General features: G+C 42.6%; 1 protein-coding gene across 10 annotated transcripts in view; it reads left to right on the top strand.

Annotated features, from left to right (window-relative positions):
• Positions 1-25,129, top strand: part of ATXN7 (ataxin 7) — a 134,622-nt gene that overhangs the window by 83,660 nt on the left and 25,833 nt on the right. Inside the window, exon 1 of one of the 10 annotated variants that reach the window (XM_086697692.1) lies at positions 15,926-17,178. The exons of the other annotated variants lie outside the window; for them this stretch is intronic. Within the exon in view, the coding sequence (XP_086553818.1) occupies positions 17,112-17,178 (67 nt within the window). The 5' untranslated portion in view covers positions 15,926-17,111. Of the gene's footprint in view, positions 1-15,925; positions 17,179-25,129 lie in introns of those variants that run through there. 10 annotated transcript variants of the gene reach the window in all.

The raw sequence follows: 25,129 nt of genomic DNA, 5'->3' as shown, positions 1-25,129 counted from the left end.
GCCATCCCTGGGCTTCAAGACTCCATGCCTGCTGTCTGGGTGTTTAATCATGGAACAATCCAGATAAGATGGTTTTGCTTTGTCATAATGCCACCTAAAGTGCTTACAGTAGAAAAAAATTTAATGAGAAGATGTAGTTTTTTACCCAGTTGGATTCAATAGCAGCTCAGAAGTATTTGAATGACCACCTTGTTTCAGGCACTTTGATGTATAATAAGATTCTTACGTCCATGGGGTTTATAATTTAGCTTATGAGACCAGCAAAATTAGCTAGACATACTTTTTAAATAACTTTAAGTTGTTTCCTCATTGTCCTTATTACTACAGATATGAGCTTGAGACACAATAATAATGACATCCCCTGTAGATAGTGTTTAAGTAAAGCTTCTGGGGAGGTGACCCTGGTGACTTGAGCTTTAAGTGATGGGACAGAGCCACCAGCGTGGCATTTGGGAATTAAAGCATTCTTATACAGCGGGACGAGCTGAGGTACAGACTGAAAGAAGCTCACTGTAGGTGGAGGGAGGTCAGTGAAGGTAAGTACACACTAGAGAAGTTTGCCCTTGTGGGCAGGGACCCTGATCGTGCACAGCCTTGGAGGTCAGAGTCAGAAGACCCTTGGGGGGCACTCTAGGGCTTTCCTGTGTAAGGACGTAACACAGGCCCACCACACTGGTTAATTTGGTGTGAATAAATTGTAGAAGGGGAGAAGCAGGGAAAATAGTTCAAAGGTAAGACATGATAATAAACTAAGACTAAGGTGTGGAAATAGAGCTGGGGAAGACAGCATAGCATTGAAAGGCATTTTAAAGCTAGCACCTACATGGCTTGCTGTTGGGACAGTCGTTGTTATAAGAGTCACACCATCATATCCACATCTCACCATTTTTCCCTCCAAGGAATAAATTTTTTATGTAATCATACAAAGGTTTTTTTGAATTTCTGATTCTGAGTAGAAGCCCTGGGGTGAGCACTAGAGTGAGTACAAAGATGAATAAGATATTATCTTCCTGATGTAGACTTGTGGAGGTTAGTATTAGAAAAGGCAGTTAGTCAATTGCCACATATTTTGGAGTTAAGGATTTTGAAGCCAAACTAGACTGGATTTAAATTTAAACTTGGGGGACGCCTGGGTGGCTCGGTTGAGCGTCCAACTTTGGCTCAGGTCACGACCTCACGGTTTGTGAGTTCGAGCCCCGCGTCGGGCTCTGTGCTGACAGCTCGAAGCCTGGAGCCTGCTTCAGATTCTGTGTCTCCCTCTCTCTCTGCCCCTCCCCCTGCTCGGGCTCTTTCTCTCAAAAACTGAATAAACGTTAAAAAAAAAATTAAAATGTAAACTTGGAAGAAGCCTAAGTTGGTTGTTTTGCCTTGTGCAGATTTTCCAACCTCAGCTTCCTTTGTTGTAGTGTCGGAATGGTAACAGCAACCTCATAGGTTCTCGGGATTGATTAAATGAAACAACATAGGTAAAGCCCCTCATACAGCGCCTGACACATAATAGGTACGAGAGAGAGATAAAAGTACAGCTGTGGATTTAGAAATGTTTGTGTCTAAAGTAAAAAAAAACGGTGCAAGGTCTTAAGAATAAGGAGGAACACAGATTGCTTCTCAATGAGACAGCTTCTTAGAGAAAATTGCCTTCTGGTTAGGGTATTCTGAAGAGTAGAGTGGATCTGTTGTCACATGTGCACAAATGTTTTTCCTCAGTTTTTAGGTGTGTGATACATGTCCGTTGTGGAAGATGCAGAAAATCGTTTTTAAAAAATCACCTATAATCCCCTAAAATGGGAAGTGTTTCGATGGGGATAGATAGGGCTGCCACATACAACTTCACAGTCTGTACGCTGAACGGCCATACTTGGTGGCCCCAGGTTGGCAGTAGCCGTGATGTGAGCAGGCGCAGAGGCAGGAGATTGCCCGCTGTCTGGGATGTACTGCAAGGAGTCTCCATCAGCCGGAGCTGATGGAGCCATGTGTGGGTGAGCAGTGTGCAGAGACAGGCTGGGACGCGCTCAGAGAGCCCCAGTGCCCGCCCATTAGACACCCCTGGCCTCAGTGCAGACCTGCTGCAGGTTTTTCTAGCACCAGAGTGATGTGACTTCATGATCCTCCAGGGAGGATTGGTGGGCAAAGTGGATTGAAAGGGAGTGAGAGAGGAAATGGGAGTATGAAAACAGCTGGCTTGGCTCAAGGCCCACTTAAAGGTGTTACCTCTGCCAGGACTTCCTTAGCTAGAAAGGGTCCCTCTTGGTCCCCTCTTCCAGAGGCACTGCACACAGTTGTTCCAGCACATCTTATGGAGATGATTTTCTTTTTCGTTTTCTTTTTTAAAAAAAAAAATTTTTGGGGCGCCTGGGTGGCGCAGTCGGTTAAGCGTCCGACTTCAGCCAGGTCACGATCTCGCGGTCCGTGAGTTCGAGCCCCGCGTCGGGCTCTGGGCTGATGGCTCAGAGCCTGGAGCCTGCTTCCCATTCTGTGTCTCCCTCTCTCTCTGCCCCTTCCCCGTTCATGCTCTGTCTCTCTCTGTCCCCAAAATAAATAAAAAAACGTTGAAAAAAAAAATTTTTTTTTTAACGTTTATTTATTTTTGAGACAGAGAGAGACAGAGCATGAATGGGGGAGGGTCAGAGAGAGAGGGAGACACAGAATCCGAAACAGGCTCCAGGCTCTGGGCGGTCAACACAGAGCCCGACGCGGGGCTCGAACTCACGGACCACGAGATCGTGACCTGAGCTGAAGTCAGACGCTTAACCGACTGAGCCACCCAGGCGCCCCTCTTTTTCTTTTTTTAATGTTTATTTTTGAGAGAGAGAGTGAGCGAGTGAGCACACATGTGGGGGAGGGGCAGAAAGAGGGAGAGACAGAACCTGATGCAGGCTCCAGGCTCCGAGCTGTTGGCACAGAGCCCATTGTGGTGCTCGGACCCACGACTTGTGAGATTGTGACCTGAGCTGAAGTCAGACACTTAACCGACTGAGCCACCCAGGCGCCCTACCTGGAGATGATATTCTTGATCTCACACTCTCTTTAAGAATGTCAATATATTGAGGGGCGCCTGGGTGGCTCAGTCGGTTGGGTGGCCGACTTCGACTCAGGTCATGATCTCGCAGTCCATGAGTTCGAGCCCCGCGTCGGGCTCTGGGCTGACAGCTCGGAGCCTGGGGCCTGTTTCAGATTCTGTGTCTCCTTCTCTCTGACCGTCCCCCGTTCATGCTCTGTCTCTGTCTCAAGAATAAATAAACGTTAAAAAAAAAAATTAAAAAAAAAATGAACATCAATATATTGGGGCGTCTGGGTTGCTCAGTCAGTTAAGCATCTGACTTCGGCTCAGGTCGTGATCTCACAGTTTGTGAGTTCAAGCCCCGCGTTGGGCTCCGTGCTGACAGCTCAGAGCCTGGAGCCTCCTTTGGATTCTGTGTCTCGCTCTCTGCCCTGCCCGTCCCCTGCTCACGCTCTGTCTCTCTCTGTCTCGAAAATAAATAAAATGTTAAAAAAATTTTTTTTTAAATGTCAATATATTGGGGACAGGGCATGAAGGAGTGTCATAAAATCATATTTCTACCCTTTTTCTCTAACAGTGTCTAGTACACCAAGTATCTTTTGATAAGATACTTGTTGAAGGAGAAAGGAAGGGTGGTCATTTCAAACATGTAAATGAGAAAATACGAATGCAAGGTTCATAGACTCAAAAGTCTTATGTGACAGGCAAGGGGTGGGACTGATAAAGCCACTGGGTGGTGGACCTTGGTCCGTCTAGTGGCAAGGGAAATATTAAAACTGTAAGAGAGAAGAGTCCCTGGCAAAAAGATGGGACCCAAGTGTTCTGAGAGAGGGATTCAGCTGGGAAATGTTGAAGGAGTTCTGAGACAGCACCAGGGAGAAGGCTAATGGAGAATAAATGGGAGGTTTGGCCCTGTGTGGGTGTGTAGGGTTGGGAGCAACTGCATGAAGTTGAGGGAGGCACCATGTGATGACCCTGGAGTAGTTTGGGACTGACACCCCCACTCACCTGGAGAGAAGGAGAGGTGGGCAGTGCCCTAGTACCAAGAAGCATTTTCACTGTGGCCAGTGTCTTCTTCTATCTTTGGGATAGGGGTTGTAACAGGAAAAAGGGTTTTTTGGAACCCGTGTGGTCTTTTGTTAGAATTCTAAAAGGCACATTCTTATGTGTTAACACCAAAAATAGTTTTCAAATTCAAGATCCTTCCCTGTGGCCATTGTAGTCTGTTTATTAGGTATTTGGAAGAATCCATAGCTGCCAATGGAAGGATTCTGTTTTCTTATCTTTTAGTGAAGTTGATGAAAATGTGTGGGCAGTCTTCTGTGAATTAAGGTGTTGGTAGTAGTCATCTGTGACTTGTATGAACAAGTGAGCAGTTGCTACAAAATCAAACAGGCATTTCCTTTAAGAGCATGGCTGCCAGGGGAGAGAAGAAAGCTACAATAGCAACAAGGCTTGTAAATCAGTTCCTGTTGGTGGTAATGTTCTTGGGAACTGGTGAGAAGCTTATTTATCCATAGTAGTAAGAGACAGTCTACTTTCTTGCTAGCCGAACTGCCTTTTTTGGAGCTAACGGTTAACCAGGATTTCCATGTGAACAGTGATGGTGAATGATGGTAGTGTCATTTTGGCATTTCCAGTTGCTTGCAGGTCTGTTTGCTTTCGTAGTATACATTGCTTTCTTTCTTGGAAGCTGTGTAGTAATACCATATACTTTCTTGATGTTTTAATGTTTTGAAGTCCAAGATACTTCATATTTTTCTTAAGTTACTCATTATTTTTGAGAGCAAGATGTTCCTTACTGTTAATTTCAGATTTAAAAGTATAATTTGAATCCTTGGATCCCAAACCTGCTGTGCATCCAAATCAAAGGGGAGCTTTCTAAAAGGGCAGCTTCCTGAGAACCATTCTGACCAGCTAGATGGGAATCTCAGGGATAGGACTTAGGAATCTGCATTCTAAACCACTCCTGAGACCCGAGTCTGACCCACAGGCTGGCTGGGGTGCATTGGGATAACGGCAGATCCCTCCCCCCTGTCAGGAGTTGTGGCTGTGTATTCCTGGTGCCTGGCACAGTGACTGACGCAGACGGGCACTCCAAAGTTTGTTGAGTCTAGCAAGGATGGCATGAAAGGAGGCCCCTGGTTTTTTAAAACTGGTTTTTAACTTTGTGTTACATGCTGGAAACGTCCTGTTAATTGCCTCCAAAACTTTAACTAAGAAGGAGGGCTGAGATGGTGATGTTCCCTGTGGCCAGAAGCACCCTTCTTTTGAGCTTGTTTACCAAGTCAGGAGTCTCCATAATCAGTGTGTTGGTCCTAAGCTGGCTACTGAATAGCATAAAATGTGTAGTCCTGTTTACATCCATTGGCTGTGGGTCTGAACAGATAGAATCAGCCGATGACTTTTGGGGTGCCTTTGGGGTTCTGTGTTGGAAGAACGTCCCATGTGATTGTGACACGCTGTGTGCTTGGGCTTCTCTGCTGCTCCTCTTGGAGTTTGCTTCCAACGAATACCTCAGTTCCTCCCAACCTGTCTTTTGTAAAGCAGACATGAGCTGATCTTACCTAGGTGAAGTAAACGAGTGCTGTTCATTCGGCTTGGGCAGATGCCACAGTTAGAATCTGTAATAAGTTGAAACCCTGCTTGCATTGTCAGCTGTTGAAGTATTTTGCCCCAGGTTAGTTACGTTGACCCGTGTGTTCACCTTTTGGCTCAGCCCTCGGTCCCTGAGCAAGGCCTCATAGTCACATGTGCCTCTGCCACCTTCCTTTGATTTTAATCAACCGGGTTCAATGTTTATGATTCGCTTACATAATTCCATTTAGTATTTTTCTTTAAATCAAACCATTTCTATTTAAAGTCAGCCTGTTGCAAACAAAACCTTACCACGATCATCAACAGGAAGACTAGTGTTGTTTGCCATGCATGCAAGGCGTAAAAATAAATACAGGGAAAAGATGATTAAATTCTTTGTTATCGTTCTTGCCGGTGCCAGCTCTGAGGCCTGCTCCCTTTGTGGAAGGGGAGACTAAGACTAGCACGGTTTAGGCAAGTGTTATCCACACAGTAGTTGTGATGTTATCAGAAGAACTGAAAGAGATGCAGAGAAAGGAGTAAGTTGTCACTTGAGCTTTAAGGTTGTGAATGTTGGGGAGTGATACCTGCTCCATGTTTTAGGAAACACCAGCTAAAGCTATTGGATTTGATTTCCTCTGGTGCTTAAGGAGCTGTCCACTGAGGCCAACCAACCCTAGCGGTAGGATTTATCATGCCTAGGAAGCAGAATTCTCCAGTCGCATTTTGATCTGCAGAAGGATCACAGAGGACAAATACCCTTGGTCTTTTATGTATTGATAATGTACTGAACCCCTGCCAGTCACTGTGAGTGGAACGTGAGTCTGGTCCTCAGTGTGAAACATCTGTCCGTCCCAGACCTCTGTTCATAGATGGGCGTGGGGGCGGGGAGAGTGGGTGGCATATCATCAGTCTGGGTTTTTCAGAACTTGGTATAAGCAGAGCTAGCAGAAACACTGCGGTGATCTTGCAGCCCTCTCTACTTGCAGATATTATGATCCTGCAAAATTAACAGCCCCACACATTGCTTGGATTTAATGTTCCTTGAAGTGCACTGAGGTGGTTTGGATTCTTTTAGATGCCAGCATAAATTATATTTTTCAAAAATGTCATTTTCATCAGAAGATCAGTAAGTTGAAATGACTCTTGCATTTTTGAGCTAATTTAATTGATTTCAAAGAATGTTAGTATAAGAGCAAAATGAGTCTTAGTCTGTGAGATCTGATGGGCTGGTTCTGGCATAAATGCTGATTCCTGTTGTTGACACCACTTAAAATAGTTGTGACCAGTGATTGCTGTCACGTAATTCAATGAATCTACATCACAAAGCAGAGGTTTTGCTGTTTAATAAAGAACACCCCTCCCCTTTTGCCATCTGATGGAAAGTAACCGTTTCGGGTATTTTCAATGAGTTGTTTTATTTGGCTGTTGAGTAACTTTGTTTTTGTATGAAGAAAAAATGCTTCCCTGTTCGCTCCAGTGTGCCAGCTAAATTTGGTCACTGCATTTTTATAATCTAGGCCTGTTTCTACTTTGAAACTTTTAGTGATAGTGAATCTTTTTAGGATTGCCATTCACCTAAAAGTCCACAGATTAATGATGATTTTTAATAGCACTTTGATGATTCAGTAAGCATTTTTACATGTATTGTCTCATTTCCTGTTCTTTGAGTCCCATCGAGTGGATAGTTCTATTCCCAGTTTACAAGTAAAACTCCTAAATTAAATTTCTTTCACATGGATAAAATGTACCAGGCCAGGTTTTCTGGCTACTCCTATCTATTTCTCTTGCTTGTAATAAGGATGTATAGAGTTAAAAGAAAATCTAGGGAAGGTGTAATGAATTCCACATGTCACAAAGCTATCATTAGTGACAGATGTCCTAGCTCAGGTAGAACTTTAAAGGTGGCGTAGAGTAGCTGGGTCAGCATCATAAACCCATTACCTCAGAGCATTCAGTAATTTGAAGACATAATGGTAGTAGGTAGATAATTGATTTAGCGTAGTTGTTGGATTTCTCTTTGGCCTGTTCTACTTTTTTAATCCTAAATCCGTAGTAGCTATCCAGAGCCAAGCGCCTCCTCTTTTTGTTCCAGCCCCTAACATTCTGTAGTTTCTTTAAAGAGAGTTGGTTGGCATATTTATTTCTGTAGTCAGTATAAAGATTGAAAGTTGTTGCCGAGCCAAAAATACTTGACTCTTTTGCTTGGGAGACATATGCCAGGCCTTTGTCCTGCAGTCAGAGCTGAGTCAGGGAAGGGAGCTAACCAGAGCAGGCACATCAAAATGTGAATGATGTCAAGGTAGATGTTAATTTAACTCTCCGTGGAAATTCGAAGTTGACCATGTGACCTAAACTTCATGTCACGGAAAATAACATGATATAAAATAAATGCAGTGAATTCAGTTTTTCTTTGCCACAAGCCAAATAGTGCTAATTAATCTTTTCATATAACTTCAGTAGCATCAAATAAAGGACCAGTTTGTCCCTAGGTAATAAATTTTATCTTTTTCCCCCAGTTATGTAATAAGTCGTATCTTTAAGTAGTAGTATTTATGCCATTTGTAGGAGCAGCATTTAAACTTATAGTTACAAAAATGTATTGATTTTTCCTCTTAATGAAATCTCTGTCTTTATTACTGTGCCTTTCCAGTTACTTTAAAAAAAATAAATAAGTTGGCTGTGATATTATTCATGCATTTAACAAATACTTACTGACTACCTAATGTCTGTTGTAGGCGTTGCTCCCCCTGAACGAAGAAAACAGTGTCTCTCATGCAGCTTATATTCTGGTTAGGGACGGTGGAGACAAAATCAAGTAACCTAAGATTACTTCATGTGGTGATAAATGCTGGGAATAATGTGAGAGAGAATGATGACCCCTGGGCAAGACCCTTTAGATAAGGCTAGTCAAAGAAAGCTGCTCTGAGTTGTTGATACTGAAGCTCACTGAGAAGAAGAGCCAGCCATTTGAAGATGTGGAGGACCATTGTTGACCACAGAGAAAACAGCAAGTGTAGATATGCTGAGATGGGCATGACAGGAAGACCAGTGAGGAGGTGGAGAAGCAGTGTGTCAGGAAATGAGGGGTCTGGGTTGAGGTTCCATAAAGGGGGGACTGGGGCCAGGTCGTCCTGGGCTCAGAGGCTCAGGATTGGACAATGCAGGTGATTCGAAGTTGCTGGAGGGTTTTGAGCAGGAAAGTGACTTGATCTGATTTATGGTTGCTCTGTGGGACACGGGCAGGAGTGGAAGAAGGGAGCCCAGTTGGTAGGCTAGGCTGTTCTGCCCTAGTCCAGTTGAGAGCTGAGTCGGGAGGAAAAGCTCAGATTAAGACTGTGGCAAAGGCTTCAAGCTGTGGCTGGAATTGCAGTCTGTGTGGAAGTAGAAAGCCAGCGGGGCCTGCCCATGGTCTGGGGATTGGCAACATGGGGGAAGCAGGACGACGGATGACTCATGGCAATTTTGGCTCAGGCGGCTGGATGAATTTACCTAGTTTACGGAGCAGGGGCTTGTTCTTTCAGTTTGTACGTGGGCTTTCTTTTTCTTTCTTTTTTAATGAGGTGTGCTGACCTGAATGAAGAACCTTGATGTATTATATTCAAGTCTTTAGGCATTTTCTAAATATTGTAGGGGTTGAAGATAATTATTGCAAAGATACCAAGCTTTGGGGTCATATATTTTCCTTTTGTGTTGTTGTTGTTTTGATAGAACAGTTACCTAGGCATAGGGGCCAGGAAACAGAAGGGGATATGTACACTTTCCTGGGAGGGGAGTTCTCAAGTTCTCATTTGGGTAACAAAAACATACTGATTAAAAAACAAAAACACATGCATTTTGGTTTGTTTTCATTACTAGGGTAGTAACATACCTTGTAAAAAAAAAAATAAGTATGAAAGAGGAGGATAAACATGAAATCAGAATGAATAAAGCTCCTCCATATTTTCAGGGTTGCACTCTGGCATACACCCTGGGAAGGTTTCTAGTTCCTAGACTTATGTGGCTGCATGTTTCTTGTTTTCCCTCAGACACAACCACATTAGATTTGTTACAGATTTACTTTTTTAACCTAATAATCTTATTTTTTCATGTTAATTCTTATTACATTATTTCTTTCTTTTTAAAGACTGCCTATTATTCCATTCACTAGTGTATTTAAACTAATGCCACCAGTTCTCTATTGATAGACATGTGGCTTTTCAGTGTTGCATTAGGACGGGCAGTGCTTTCAAGAACATTCTTTGGGAATGTCTGACAGTTATTTCACTGTATTGATTCTCCACACAGAGGCTGGTCAGAGCTGCCCTCCAGGTTAGTATTATGGTGATTTAATGAACTACTTCAACAGATCTGATTTGTGTCACCAGAATAAGACAGTGAAAATGTGAGTTTCTAGCAGCATCAATCAATCAATCAATAAAAATTGGCTGTTTACCCGTGCTGTTCTTGACTTGTCTACTATACATAGAAATCATTAGGTTGGCTGTGCTTCAGATTTTAAAGCTGATATTTCAGGATATAAAGCCACATTTTAGTTATATTTGCTAAAAGATGTTTATCCTGAGTCATTTCACGAGACTTAATTTGTATGGTTAGTAGTTAAGATACACACACACCTGCTTTTTCCACCCTGTTTAACTGTGGTCTTACATGTGACCAGAAGAGGGAGTTTTTATCACTTCGTGATGCTGTAACACCTGGCTGGGTGTCCCTGGCTGGGGCACTTCCTCCCAGGCACGGGCTAGTCCAAGCCCATAAAACAAACTGGTTTGAGGCAAGGGAGCAGTGGCTAAATTTAGCTCTTTCCGTCCTCATTTCACATTGTATATATAGAAATCCCAGTCTTTGGGTTTACTTCTGCGTTTTGCTATTAAGGCAGCAGTTCTCTGAACTTCAAAGAAATTTTATACCTTTTCCTCTTGTGTGTTTTGAAGTTTAAAAATAAAGAGAAAGGGGTGCCTGGGTGGCTCAGTCGGTTAAGCATCCGACTTGGGCTCAGGTCCTGATCTCATGGTTTGTGGGTTCGAGCTCTGCCTCGGGCTCTGTGCTGACAGCTTGGAGCCTGGAGCCTGCTTCAGATTCTGTGTCTCCCTCTCCCTCTGCCCCTCCCCCGCTCGTGCTCTGTCTCTGTCTCTCAAAAAATAAATAAAAATGTTAAAAAAAAAAATAAAGAGAAAGATCAGGGAAGGTAACTATCTCAGTTTTAAAAGTTAAAATACAGTCAATAAGCCCCTAATCACACATGATAGAGCTCTTGATTTGGAATCTCCTAGAGTCAAAAATAAACTCTGGAATGAAATTTGTTTATTGCTTCTTATGTTGATGTTTTTAAAAGATTGTTAGAATTCGTAATACTGGAGATTTGTAGTGAGCTTTAGAAAGTTAAAATATTGATGGGGCACCAGGATGGCTCAGCCGGTTAAGCATCCGGCTCTTGGTTTTGGCTCAGGTCATCATCTCAAGGCTTTGTGGGTTCTGTAGCAGTGCAGAGCCTGCTTGGGATTCTCTCTCTCCCTCTCTTGCTGCCCCTCCCCCACTCGTGCTGTCTCTGTCTCTCTCAAAATAAATTAAAAAAAAGAAAAAGAAAGTTAAAATATTGTTTCACCAGAGTGACTAACCGGCCTTTTTTCTACGTGATCCTTACTGTGCTTAGTTGTGCTACTTGAATCTCATTCTGTTTAGCCAAACAAATGAAACGGGAGCCCTAATCAGAATATGCTTGTTTGATGTAATCGCAGAATTTCACATTGTCTAAATTTTTCTTCCTCTCACAGTGCATTTTTTAAGAACAAAAATTTGTTCCTTATGGAGTTTTTGAATAATGCATGAGTATATTAAATATATAAACATCATGTATTTTTACATAGACAAATATATTAATCTCACATATGCTATTTTCAGTTCAGCCTACTTTTTTCTTATTTCATTGGCTTTCTGCCTACCCACCTTTTCCAGCTGTAATAGTCTTCTGTCTACTGGTAAACCATCTATGTAACTTGGTACATTATTAGTACATAACTTAGTATATACATGCTTCTGTATTTTTCTCATGCTAATAACTTTATGCAGGCCCATCTAATCCTTTCTTAGTAAGGACTTGTGGTCATAGTTTTACAGAAAATGGATTCTATGATGCACACTTCTGCTTCTTTTCTACTCAGCAATACCACGTGGGAATTTATTCATAGGCCAGGATAACAGTATTCGCCCCTTTTTAATGGTTGCTCACTATTCTAAGTTGTGGCTGTACAGTAGCTTCCTCATTGAAGTCCTCTGTGGACATACACTTATTTCCTCCTTTTTGCCTCCATGAACAAAAGAGCAGTAACCATCCTCCTACATATGTCCTCACCTATTTGTGGTTTTGTTTCTGTGGGATTAGTCTCAGGAAGGGATTCCTGGGTCAGAAAGGGTACTTCTATGCATTGTTAATAGCTGCTACTAGATTGTTTTCCCCAAAGGCTATCATCCTTTATATCTATTAGGTGTGCTTGAGAATATCACCACCAGGAGTATTCAGTTTCTAAAATTCAGTTTCTTTTTCTAAAGTGTCTTAAAGTGTTTCAGACACACACACAAATGTAATTGATTGTGATCTAACTCTGCACTAAGTTTCTGAAACAAGTGCAAACTTTTTAACTATCAGTGTTAGCATGGATGTTCTGAGTTTGAGTAATATGTAACGATAGTAGGATTTCAAGAGATCTTTCAAAACAAGTGATGATTTAAAAAAAATACATTGATTTAAGCAATCACAGGCAATTTTCCTGGCATCTGTGGGAAATTTCTATTCATCCTGCTTGGAATTTACCTTTGGGAGAAATCTAGGTCAGCTAGGCTGAGATCCCTTTCGGCAAAATGTATAGGCTCCTAGAAGATAACATTTTGGGGTGAATTTAATTGCACAAGGACTGATGATTTTAAGAATCTGTTTGTTTTATTTCTGATCTCATTATCCTCCTTGCATTTGGCATGATTGGTCACCTTCTAGCAGTGTTCACTTTGTGTATCAGATAATGACTGGACTGAGGTCAGACTGTGGTTAACACAAAGCCTATGTAAATCAGGCCATGAGGTTATACTTACTTTATTTCCCTGCCTTTGAACAATTTGAACAGTTGAAAAGGGATACACGGATGAAGTGTGGCGGAGCCCTGAAGAGCCGTCCACCGAAAGATCAGATGATGGCAGCCAGAGGAAGGCTGCTGCATGGTATTAGCCCCCAAGGTGAATTATCCCCATTTAAACTTCATCTCCCACCTCTCCTAATCCGGCGTGAGTACCTAATGAGCACTGGATAATAACATAGCAACATTTCTTGGTGAAGCTAATCTGATTCTGGATAGCAGGCTTCCAAGCCCACAGCTGAATGAATCGCTTGGTATTTCCAAGTTTGAAAATACTTTCTCCCCCTTTCAAGTGTTCCTTGGCAGCAGGTAAGGAATGTTAAAGCTCCTGTAAGTGCCAATTAAGGCCAATTATAACTTGCCCGGCCTGCTGAGACACTGAAGTGAAGTCAGTGGAGACTTGTGGCTCCTGTAAACTGGAGAACTGGCTACCACCAGTGACAGGAGCACAGTCTTTACCAACTGCCAACAACTTGTTGGTTGCTGTGCTGAACACCAGATGACACCTGCCGGCCTCTCAGGGATTTGATTTAGGAAATCCCAAGATTTGCTGGGGACATCACTAATTTCTGTAGCAGCAATCTCTTTCTCCCGTTCCTTCACATGATGCCCACCGTCCAGTTTCTCCTTGATTCCAATCATAAAAGCTAACATTTATTGAGCACTGAAGATGTGCCAGTCCCTGTATCATGTACGTCACCTCCTGACCCCTCACCACGTCCCCATAGGAGGAGGCAGTCTTAGCACGTCCCCAGAGAGGACACCGACCCTGAGGGACACAAGTGTCTTGGCCAGGGCCGCACAACTGGAAGTGATGAGACTGCGGGCTAGCTGCCCCCTGAACCCAAGCCTTCAAGGCGCTGCCCTCCCTGGCTGCTGCTGGTGTGTGTGTTTGCTGTGCGCAGACTAATTCACGGAAGAGTTTTGTCAGTTCAGAACTCCTTTGTGCACCAGAATAAATCTGATGCCTGCATGCCATCCGCAACACCTCCGATACCTATAATTTTTAGTCTGTAAGGCATGGATATTATTCTACTAAAATGGTATTTTAGTCTCAGGCTTTTTTTAGTCTATAGTCTTTCAGTTGTTTTTTTTTTTTTTTTTCATAAGAGAAAAGAAATGTGACCATGTCCCCATACTTAGACATTTAAACATGAGCCATCATTGGGAAACTTAATACCAAATAAGCTTCATTTGGATAGGATATTGGGAGATGGTTTGTAGAAAATAGTAATCATGCAGAGCTCCTGGGTGACTCAGTCGATTAAGCATCTAACTCTTGATCTCAGGGTCGTGAGTTCAAATCCCACTTTGGCCTCCACGCTGGGTGTGAAGCCTACTTAAAAAAGAAAAAGAGGGGCGCCTGGGTGGCGCAGTCGGTTAAGCGTCCGACTTCAGCCAGGTCATGATCTCGCGGTCCGTGAGTTCGAGCCCCGCGTCGGGCTCTGGGCTGATGGCTCAGAGCCTGGAGCCTGTTTCCGATTCTGTGTCTCCCTCTCTCTCTGCCCCTCCCCCGTTCATGCTCTGTCTCTCCCTGTCCCAAAAATAAATAAACATTGAAAAAAAAAATTAAAAAAAAAAAAAAGAAAAAAATGAAAATAGTACTAATGCTGTCCAAGCAGAACAAAGTAGTATTTAATTAAGCATTTGCTTAACCATTTTACTCAGGGCATTCAGAGAGAAGAATGTGTGTGTTTGAAAAAGACCAGCTTTTGTGTATTTGTATATATTCTTATTGTACAAAGTTATATTTTCCTGGCTTACACTATCAGTCATCCCTTTTTGGATATAGGTCTTAAAAATTTAAGTTTAAGGGGCGCCTGGGTGGCGCAGTCGGTTAAGCGTCCGACTTCAGCCAGGTCACGATCTCACGGTCCGTGATTTCGAGCCCCGCGTCAGGCTCTGGGCTGATGGCTTGGAGCCTGGAGCCTGTTTCCGATTCTGTGTCTCCCTCTCTCTCTGCCCCTCCCCTGTTCATGCTCTGTCTCTCTCTGTCCCAAAAATAAATAAAAAACGTTGAAAAAAAATTTATAAAAAAAAAAATTTAAGTTTAAATTGTTTCTCTCTTGTTCATGCAATTGACTGTTGAACAACATGGGTTTGAGCTGTGCAGATTTTACCCATTTATCCACAGATTTTTTTCAATAAATGTAGTACAGTACCGTAAATGTACTTTTCTTTTCCTTATGGCTTTCTAAATAATATTTTCTCTAGCTCATTTTAAGAATACAGTATTTAATACATATAACATTGAAAATATTAAGTAGCTTTATGTCAGTGGTAAGGCTTCTCACCAACTGTAGAATTTTAGTAGTTAAGATTTTGGGGAGTCAAAAATTTAACAGATTTTTTCACCTGGTAGGGGGGGCAGCAGTCAGTGCCCCTAACCCCAACATTGTTTAAGGGTGAACCATATGTAAAATTAAAATATATGTATTTGTAGCCATTAAGGATGTTTGCTGAGGGACACCGGGGTGGCTCAGGTCATGATCTCACGATTTGTGAGTTTGAGCCCCGTATCTGGCTCCACGCTGACAGTGCGGACCCTGTTTGGGATTCTCTCTCTCTCTCTCTCTCTCTCTCTCTCTCTCTCTCTCTCCCCGCCTCTCTGCCCCTCCCTGTGCTTGCTCTCTCACAAAATAAATAAAATAAACTTAAAAAAAAAAAAAAAGAACAAGGTTTGTTGCAATTCACCCTAGTTTTCACCAGGATTATAGAAAGATTTGATTATCAGAACTCGTGGATTGGCTGGGTTGTGTAATGATATTTTTTCCCCACAAAAGCGAACATTAGAAAGGCACGTATTTGTGCTGGGAGAGGAGCGAGGACTCTGGGGTCTGGCCTGATAGGTGCAGTGATGTGGAACAGAGTCTTCTTCGTCTGAGAAAAGGCCCCTTATCTGTTTTGTCCTGTGACCAATGACATCAAGGAGATTCCTCAGCTGCCCCTTGGGAAGGGTGGGTGGGTGCAGACCTGTTGCAATCAAGTAGGATAGCAATGGAGTTTTTTCTTCTAGCTTAAGAAGACCTTCAGTGAATTAATCTAAACTTATTTTTGCTAAGTAATTTTGAAAGATGTTTTCATCCTGTGCTTGATCTGCTGATGCCCCTTACCTGGTGTCCTCCTGAAGTCTTTTAAAGACCACTATAGCTTTGCATTGTGTGAATGTGATTATAAGAAGCCTGGTGGGGGTGGGGGGTGGGGGGGGAAGTAGGTTTGAGAAAACCCTCTGGATCTTAATATTGTTGCCATGGTCAGGATCTGATTGCTTGCCATGAAAATAAAGCAGTGTGGCTATTACTCTTTTGTTTTAGAATAAATTTAGAATTTGTGTCTGCTCTAATAGAAACCATTTCCTACGCCTCACAACTCTTTCCCACCCCTTCCAGGCCAAATCTTTTCCACACATGTAATTCATGACTTCTTGCCAAATATTCTCTATGGGGTGATGGGATTCTGTAGAGGAATTTCCCCTCTCCTTTTGACATTTAAAAGTGTTCATTCTGAACTATCAGACATCTGAGTCTATTTATGTGTGCAGCCTTTATCATCATAAAACTCAGATCAGTTGGCCATTTTTTCCATGTCTATTTGACAGTAAGATTTGGGGATTGAGAGTAGGAGAATAGTTTTATGGGGAGTATAATAGGGCTGACATAGAGAAACAGACCAGGAAGACACTGTTTATAAAGAGTCATTAGGGAGACAAGTTTTTGGATTAAAAGTATAAAAGGTCCTAGCTTTAGTCAGTCATCTAGTGATTGAGCACCAGGCTTCAGAGAGTCAGGTGTATATTGTTCTGAAATAAGATGTATTTTACAAATATGCATAGAAAATTGGTTAAAATTTTTGTTACTAGATTTAAGAAAGGAAAGTAGACTTCAGAGTGACAAATTTTAGTTATTTTTAAGTATAGATCATGGGGAAATGAAATGTCGAAAAAGACTGCAACTCTTTGTAGAAATGCATTGACTTTAAAACTTTCCAGTTTATCGAGGCTTAAAATGTAGGCTGTATAATGAATCATATAAATTTTCCAATATACCTGGAAGCAGCAGTGTCCATTTTAAAGGTATTCAGAAAAATCAGGGTGTGAGTAGATTCACATTTTAGGAGGTTAAATTTATAAATTCCATCTTCCCCCGTTTGGGCAAGTTGCCTTTCAAATAGAAGGATTAATTTACACCAGCCAGGACGCCTTGTATGACCATATTAGTTGAAATTAGACTCCACCCCTTGTTTTCTGTTGATCTGCCAGGACCTTTGTAATTCAAGTGCTTTTTACAGTAGTAGCAAATGTTACATAAGACCAAACATGGAGCATATTTGGAGTTGGTGGGCAGACCCAAGTCATGATGCAAGCTTGCAGTAGCAAGTGTGCAATGAAGCACAACCAGATTATGTGAATGGAAGGTGACAAGAAGCCTCTCCAGAACAGCCCTTCCTCCGCACGAGGGCTGAAAGCTCCACTGGGTAAGTTTTCCGAGGCAGTTTTCAGAGGCTGGGCTTGGCCCGGGGCCCAGTTGGGGATGAGCTTGCGGGAGGTGGGTTAGGTCTTTGCTAACATTACATGGAAGCAAGCAGAGCGGGAGGAGTTCGCGCAGGCCTCTTTCCTCCTGGCGTTTGGCCTCCCCTGCCAGCAGGCCCTGGGCTGTCTGTTGCTGGAGTGGCAGAGGGAGTGAGCTCTGCAGAGCTGGTGGGTCCGAGCGGGTAATCACAACAAGGGGGATTAGCTGCTGCAAGCCGTCCGCAGGAGCCATTCTGAAATGTCATTTGAGTGATCTGGACAAAGTTCAAACGCAGACAGGAGTCTAGTTTGTTATTAACTCCAACAAAATGCTGAGGTTTGCACCACACGGTTCCCGTATCTCAAAACAGGGAAAGCATTAGTTACGCCGCTCTCTAAAAATGGAGGAACGTTGTAACACGCTTTAACTGTTTGTTTTTTATCTCACTTGTGGTAAGTGAGGTTTTATGACAAGCAGTTCATAGTGTTTCCTGTCGAATGTGTTTGAAAGCTGTTTGGTCAGATACTTCAAATCCATAGCAAAGGTTCCAGCAGAACACTGTGTCAAGAGGAAGAACAACTTCAAGATACAAACAGTAGCCCTGGAAAGTCATTCAGTTACTTAAATTGAGTGTATAAAAATTTAATTACAGACTGACTGCCAGAAAGGACGACTTTTTTCAGTTGTGTTATCAAGGTAGCCGGTACAGCCAAGCTGATTGTTTTGGGCTCTGTTGGGAGGCTCTTCTCCAAGTTACCCTGTCTCGTGCTTCTGTCGGTAAGCAGGGAGTGAGGTGACAGTTGAGTTCTTTACTTTTCACTGGATTCACATTTCATGGCTTCTGCAGTAATGAGCTTGACCAGATAGTTTTAATTGAGGTTAAAATTTACCAGTTTGAAGGACTGTAAACAGATCTTAAACCTTTAACCAAATTGCTGTTAATTCCTTAGAATTTATCTTTTTTAAACTCTCTTTTGTCAGGCAGTTTTAGTTTTGCTCTTTGTAGTTTCGTTTTTGAATATTGGTTTTTTTTTTTGTTTTTTTTGTTTTTTTTTTTGAATATTGCTTTTGATGTTCATTAGTTGACAGCCCCAGCCTATAGGTGGGGCAGATGCTGTGTTTCTCTTTTTGGGGAGCATTGCGGGCAGGGGTGGGGGTGGGGGGGAACAAACCTATGCTACAAACTCATTGAAAACATTGGCATTGTTAGGTAATGAATCATCCGTTCCTTATTAAACAGGGTGCTTAATGAAGGAGGCATTTTGGACTGCATTCTGAGTTTGAGGTTTTTGGTGTTCCCATGTTCACTGTCTCCTTCCCTCCCCCATCCAAAATAAAGTGAAATTAAAAGGATACCGAATTAGCAGGGACTAGCGATAAGAATGTGACTTCCACTCGATGCAGCACTTTGCAGCAGATGATGCCGTCATTCCTTTGCACCTTGGACTTGCTACTCTTTTTTGGCCTGGGAAGACCATGTTCCCTGTGGGGGTTCCTGCACAGCAGTTTTCATTTTTAAAAACACACCAAACAAAAACAATGAAAAAGAGAACTCGAATTTGAGTTTTACCGGTTTCCTTTAATTCTGTCTTTCCTACGTGTGTGTGTGAGTGTGTGTGTAAAATTTGGATTGCAGTGGTAAAGACATCCTTTTTTTTTTTTTAATTCCTTTTTGCATTTTGATGTAGCTTTGTATCTTTCATTTGGGTAAAACTGTGACCAAAGCCCAAAATGTGACTAGAGAGAAGTTTGTGGAAGGACTGAGTATATTGATGCCTGAACCACACATGCTGTATAACAAATTTTGGGAGATTAAACTCCTAATGTTAGATCACTTAACTGTAGGATGCTTCATTCCCTAACCAGTGGAGGATTAAATCAGAAGTAACTAGAGACTGGTCGATTTTTGGTTTTGGCTCTTTTTTCTTTTCACATGCCGATACCGGAGAAACACAAACATTTCAAGTCATTGATGGAGTGGGAGGGAGATGGGAATGAATTCGGCGACAGTGTGGTGCACATCACTCGGTGAGATCATGTTTGTTTCAGGCAGGGTGGTTGCTTGCTGTACTCTGCCAGCATCCTTTGGGTAACACTGTGCTTCCTGAGCACAGCAGAGAGAGGACCTTAGGGCTGTTAGCAAAGTAGAAGTGTCAGCCAGCATGCCATTCGTTGCATGATAGCCCATAGTCAGAAATGGTGGCAGAAAATTAGAGTTTGGTGGCTGTGTTTCGCTCAAGGTAGAAGCTGCCTTTTCCCCCAAGGTGCTTTCACTGAAAACATCTTTGTGTGCCTGTTTGAGATCATGATGATAACCCGCAGTTCAGAGTCTGTACCTTGAACAGGGTTGCGAGAGCATAGGAAGGGCCCCATTAAGGAAATGAACTGATCATTCCGACCATTCACTCTTCCTTAAAACAAGCTTTCTTATGACGGTGATTATGAAGAAATGATGCTTCACACTCACGACCAAGGTGATCTCTGGTGTACCTTCAGCACCTCTTCTTTTTTCTCTATCATTTCCTCTACTTTAATAAAAAAACTTGGATTTTTAAAAAGCCATTTTAGCAGTGTTTGCAAAAGCCACAAGTTAAGATGGCAGGGGAGGAGGACCCCCAGATATTCAGTAAGTTTTTCATATTTCTCACTTGAAAGCAAAGTACGGAAAGAACAGTCCCCACGGGAAGAATTCCTGGCAAGAGGATTATTTGAAGTTGCCATATTTCTGCTCCCTTCTTAGCAACATTATTTACAATCCATTCACGCCTGTCCCTTCCCCCACTGGAGTCGGAGTCGTTCTCCCTTGTAATCTGCCCTTTGTGATCTGTTCTCTTTCATGCCGCTAGTGTGAATGGGGATGCTGCAGGGCGCACCCTGCCCAGAGACGTGGAAGTGCCAGGAGACGCGGAATACTTTTCGTGGGGCTTTTATTTTCATCATAAAGCACTGGCTTGAGGAGCTTGATAATTTGATTATAGACCTCTGGTGAAAAGTTGTTTCAAGTAGCCCAAGTGCTGTAAATGACTCTCTTTTCTGCACTTTCCCCTTACGTTTTAATTTAAAAGCACCTCTGCATTAGGGGGAGGAGAAACGCATTTGGCAGAAGTCGCAGTTGGAGACTAATTTGTTAGGGCAGCCAGTGTTGAAATCATCCTTTTCAATTAAATCTCTCTAGTGGAAATGATGCTGAGTGCTTTGTGGTAAAGAGTTTTTCTTCCTCACTGTTTTTCATTGCTGTTTGTAACCCACCTAAGCGTGCTTTTCTGAGGCTGCCTCCCAGCTCCAGTTTTGGCTAATTGTCCTTTGAGGCACTGCCTGTCAGAGGTCAGTTTGGGATTCCCCAACGTGAGATTTGAATGTTACAGAGACAGTCTTCGTCCGTTGGGTGTTTTTTAGCATTAGACTACACCAGGCTCTCTCTGGAGTAGTCTAATCAAGTGTCCAGGGACCCTAAAGAAGTTGGATCAAAGAAAAAGCAGATCTGGATTAAAGAGAAACTGTGAGGACAGGGAGTAGGGTAGGAACACGTTTCCTGGTCAGACACAAGCGGGTGCCTTTACATAAGAAGAAGGAAGTTTACAGGGAAAAGCTGACAGTGGAAGTAGTGAGCACATCATTAATGCTTCATGTCCATGGTGTGAATTTACATGGTATGCCAGTTTTTTGTTTTTTTTTTAATAGGAAAAAAAACAGAAGTACTTTGTCAAACCAAAGTCACAGCTTCACAGAAATTGCTGAGGGTAATGCTAAATTAGATATGCCTAGTCAGTCACTGAATTTTGAAGAATATATTAAGTAAATAAAAGTCTAGGTAAGGTGCAGAAACGACGAAAGATCTGGAATGGGATTCAGCTTTGAAGGTCAAAAGTCTTAGGCAAAACACTGATGTGCAAAGTAGATGTGGAAGGAAGACGCTCTGAGAGTTGAAAAATGTATATGTAGTCTTCCTTTATAGTTTCCTGACCTTAGATGTTTTTATAGGGGTCATCTTTAAGAAAGACCGCTAATGCCAGCTGACCCTTCAGGAGTTGTGTTGGCAGCCCGAAAGTGCACTTGTGACAGTTTGGGTTAATTGGGAGCTGGCAGTATAACATTGCAGTTATTTTTCAACCTGGATATCAAAATAAGCAATTTAATAAATTCTGTGAAGGGCCTGCTTAAATGAATGACCCTAACTTTCTAAACTGAACCTTTTGTTACATGCAGGGATTGCTTGCTATGCCTGGCCAAATGATCCATACGCGTGCATTTAACGTTTTATAGCCATGTGTGAGCTTGATTATTTAAAACAAAAAGACAAACCCCTTATTTTAAAAGGGGGCAATTCTAGAGTATTAGTGGGATGGGACTGTCAAAGACCCCATGAAATCATACATTCCTTAAAGTGTGGATTGATATTTTTCATAAGGCCATTGCATACAGAGTACACACTCTTTTTAACCTTACCTGACCATATCTGTCCAAAAGGGTGAGTTTCATATAGAGAAAAGTTTGTGAGTTTTAGGAATCATTTCTTCAATAATCTGCCTAAAATTTCCACCTTTGGATCCATAAGCTGAATTTGAGACCTTCCCTTCATTCCATTCCATCACCTGCAGTTCCTCCTGGATATGACTCGTTTCCATCAGGAAAATGAACCAAATTTTTATTTTCAAAATAACTTTAGCTCAAATGAGCATTCCTTTTTTGGTTGGTGTGAATGTAATCATTTGTAAATGAATTCTAAAAGTTATTCCTCTGAGCTTTTATGAGAAGAGCTTGGATTGACACAGAAACTAAATATGTAGCTTCTACCTGTACTCCACGGGAGAAGATAAAGTGGGTTAGGTTTGTTTGTAAGTGATTTCTGCCTGCTTTGATAATCAGCATGCCTTTCTCACAGGAGTCTGTAATTGGCATTAGCTGAATTAACAGGGGGCATGTGTCTTAGTGCCTGCTGAGTTCCCAGTGCCTGGTCTGTAGTCGGCCCTGAGCTGCGGGCTCTGCAACTCTCCTTTAGCTAATCCCCAATAGCCCTGCCCTGCAGGGTAGGTTTGACGACAGATGAAGAGGCTGCCAAGGTGGGTGGAATCAGGTTATTGCCCAGTGTTACCAGCTAGTAGGTTGCAGAGCACGGCTTTGAACCCGTCTGTCTCTGATTCGAAAGTTCTTGCTCTTTTAGGTAATCTATTTAAAAAGTACTTTTAATTTATGTATATTTTAATGTGTATTTATTTATCTTGTGAGAGAGAACAAGAGCAAGTGGGGAAGGGGCAGAGAGAGAGAATTCCAAGCAGGCTCAGAGCTTGGTCTCACAAACTGTGAGACCATGATTTGAGCCAAAGTCAAGAGTCGGACCCTTAACTGAGTTGCGCCTCCCCCCCCCCCCCCCCGCAAAAGTATTTTTTTTATTTGATTTGGATTCTGTTCAGCCTAGTTAATTACTTAGCTCACATCAACACTGTGCCTGACAGCTCTGATCCCTTACTGGAAAGGCAGCCATGACTGGCCAGAGACCAGAGAATGACCAGAAACATGCATTGTGTTGGTCCAGAGGGGGCCAGCCTAATCCTATAGAATAGGTATTCGCTGTTCTTAGTAAAACAGACCCATCTGAGAACTTTGTAAAATGATTCTTTTTAGCAAGAAAGACAGCCCTGATGGGTACTTTTCTACCAGAATTCACTCTGCAAACCATCTTTGATGGTTTACAACCCTCCTGAGCAAAAAAAGGAAAAAAAGAAAAAAAGCTATCCTGGCTGACATGCATAGCTTATCTTTAGGATAGATAGCTTGCAAAAGGGAAAGATAAAATCTCAACAACAACCTGGGTTTCCCTTAAACAGATTCTGGATCCCCATCCTGAATTTACTAATATTCTGTCTCAACCTTGTGTGTTGAACCTTTGCAGTCTTTTGTGCTGGCAGTTAGCCTATTTTGCTGAGCCCTTGGGAAGATGGATGGGCTTCTTACTGATATATGCCCCAACCCTCACCTTTCCCGTTCCCGTTCCCTTTCCCTTTCCCTTTCCCTTTCCCGTTCCCGTTCCCGTTCCCGTTCCCGTTCCCGTTCCCGTTCCCTTTCCCTTTCCCTTTCCCTTTCCCTTTCCCTTTCCCTTTCCCTTTCCCTTTCCCTTTCCCTTTCCCTTCTGCCTGCCTTTGGACCACGTATTATGGCTTGCTAATAACACCACACAAGGATAGGTGGAATATAGTGTGGCCCAGCCTGGGTACGAGAGTCAGCCTGCCTGGGATTGCGTCCCAGCTATGCCTTTTAACTAACTGGGTGGTTGGGCAACCAACATGAGTCCTTTAAAGCCTTAGCTTGCTCATATGGAAGAGGGGATCATAACAGTATCTGCTTTGTAGAAGGATGGTCAAAACTGAATGAGATAACGTCTGTAAGTTACGCATTGTGGTGCCTGACACATGGTTTATGCCCAATAGACAGTGACAGCTGTTGTTAATGTTGTTGAAGGTGAGACTTCTAACCAGTCAGTTGTTTGAAATATAAAACATTAGTGAAAAGAGCCCTGAGCAAAAACAAGTTTGTGAAGTGGTCTTAATTGCTATGAGATGCTCTTGCCTGCTCTTACCTGATAACCATTGAGAATGGAATAGATTGATTCTGTGCTCACAAATGATAATACGCCTTTATCTTGGCATGTGTGAAATTGAGGCTAGAACACCAAATGAAAATTTCCCCCCTTTTAAAGTATAATCAAGTAAATCATATTCATTATAGAAAAATTAACATACAGAAGTTTTTTTTAAATTTTTTTTTATGTTTATTTACTTTTGAGAGAAAGAGAGACAGAGCACAAGCAGGTAAGGGGCAGAGAGAGAGAGGGAGACACAGAATCCAAAGCAGGCTCCAGGCTCCGAGCTATCAACCCAGAGCCTAATGCGGGGCTCGAACTCACAAACCATGAGATCATGACCTGAGCTGAAGTTGAACACTCAACTGACTGAGCCACCCAGGCACCCCAAGATACAGAAGTTTTTAAAAACAGACCCAGGGCACCTTGGTGGCTCAGTCGGTTAAGCGTCCAGCTCTTGATTTTAGCTCAGGTCATATCTCAGGGTCATGAGATTAAGCCCCTCGTGGAGCCTGCTTGGGACTCTCTCTCTGCCCCTCCCCTGCTTGCGCTTTCTCTCTCTCAAAAAAAAAAAAAAGTATACACACACACACACACACACACACACACACACCCTAATCCCAGGGATAACCGCTTAAAATTTGATGTATTTCCTTGTAGATTTTTTTCAAGAATGAATTGTTTGAAGTTAAAATTTGCTTTGACAGCTTTTTAGGTTTGTGCCCTAACTTTTACCCTTGTGCATCTGAATTATTTTTCGTTATTTTCAAAGCAATATTTATTTATGACTTAAGGAGATCTAATTATTTGCTTTGAACTCCTTTTTGGTTTGTACCTGGGTATCAACACGTACATATGTATATTTTTAAACCTCAGCGTGAATCCCAGATTGCAAGCTCAGTATTCTTGGTTGCTTTCCATTTTGGAAGACATAAAGACAGCTATCCTCTACCTTACCCTCCCCGATACCCTGCTGCTCCCTTCAGTGCTATCCCATGTTCAAGCCACAAGGGGGAAGAAAGTCCGACGCATCCATCTCTTACACACTTCACACAGTCTCTTTTTCTCTCCCTCTCTTCCACCTTTCACCTCTACCTCTTTCTTCACGTCTGTCTGCCCTGTTTACTCCAAGCCCCCAGCGCCCCTTCCCCCTCCCCCCCAACAACACACACACTCACCCATGTCTGCCTCTCTGTGCTCTTTCCCTGTCTGTACTGTCTGTCTTTTGGGCTGCCTAACTATCTCTCCCTTTGCTAGAGCCATTCAGAGTACCCCTCTCATCCAGGGACAACAGAGTGTGCCTTCTCTGAGCTGGTGCCAGACCCTGTAGAGAGGAGTG

This window comes from Puma concolor, chromosome A2 (assembly GCF_028749965.1).
Source record: "Puma concolor isolate L17-30 chromosome A2, mPumCon1.1.hap2, whole genome shotgun sequence".
Lineage (NCBI taxonomy): Eukaryota > Metazoa > Chordata > Mammalia > Carnivora > Felidae > Puma > Puma concolor.
Note: the sequence above shows the minus strand (reverse complement) of the source record. Positions and strands in the feature narration are given on the sequence as shown.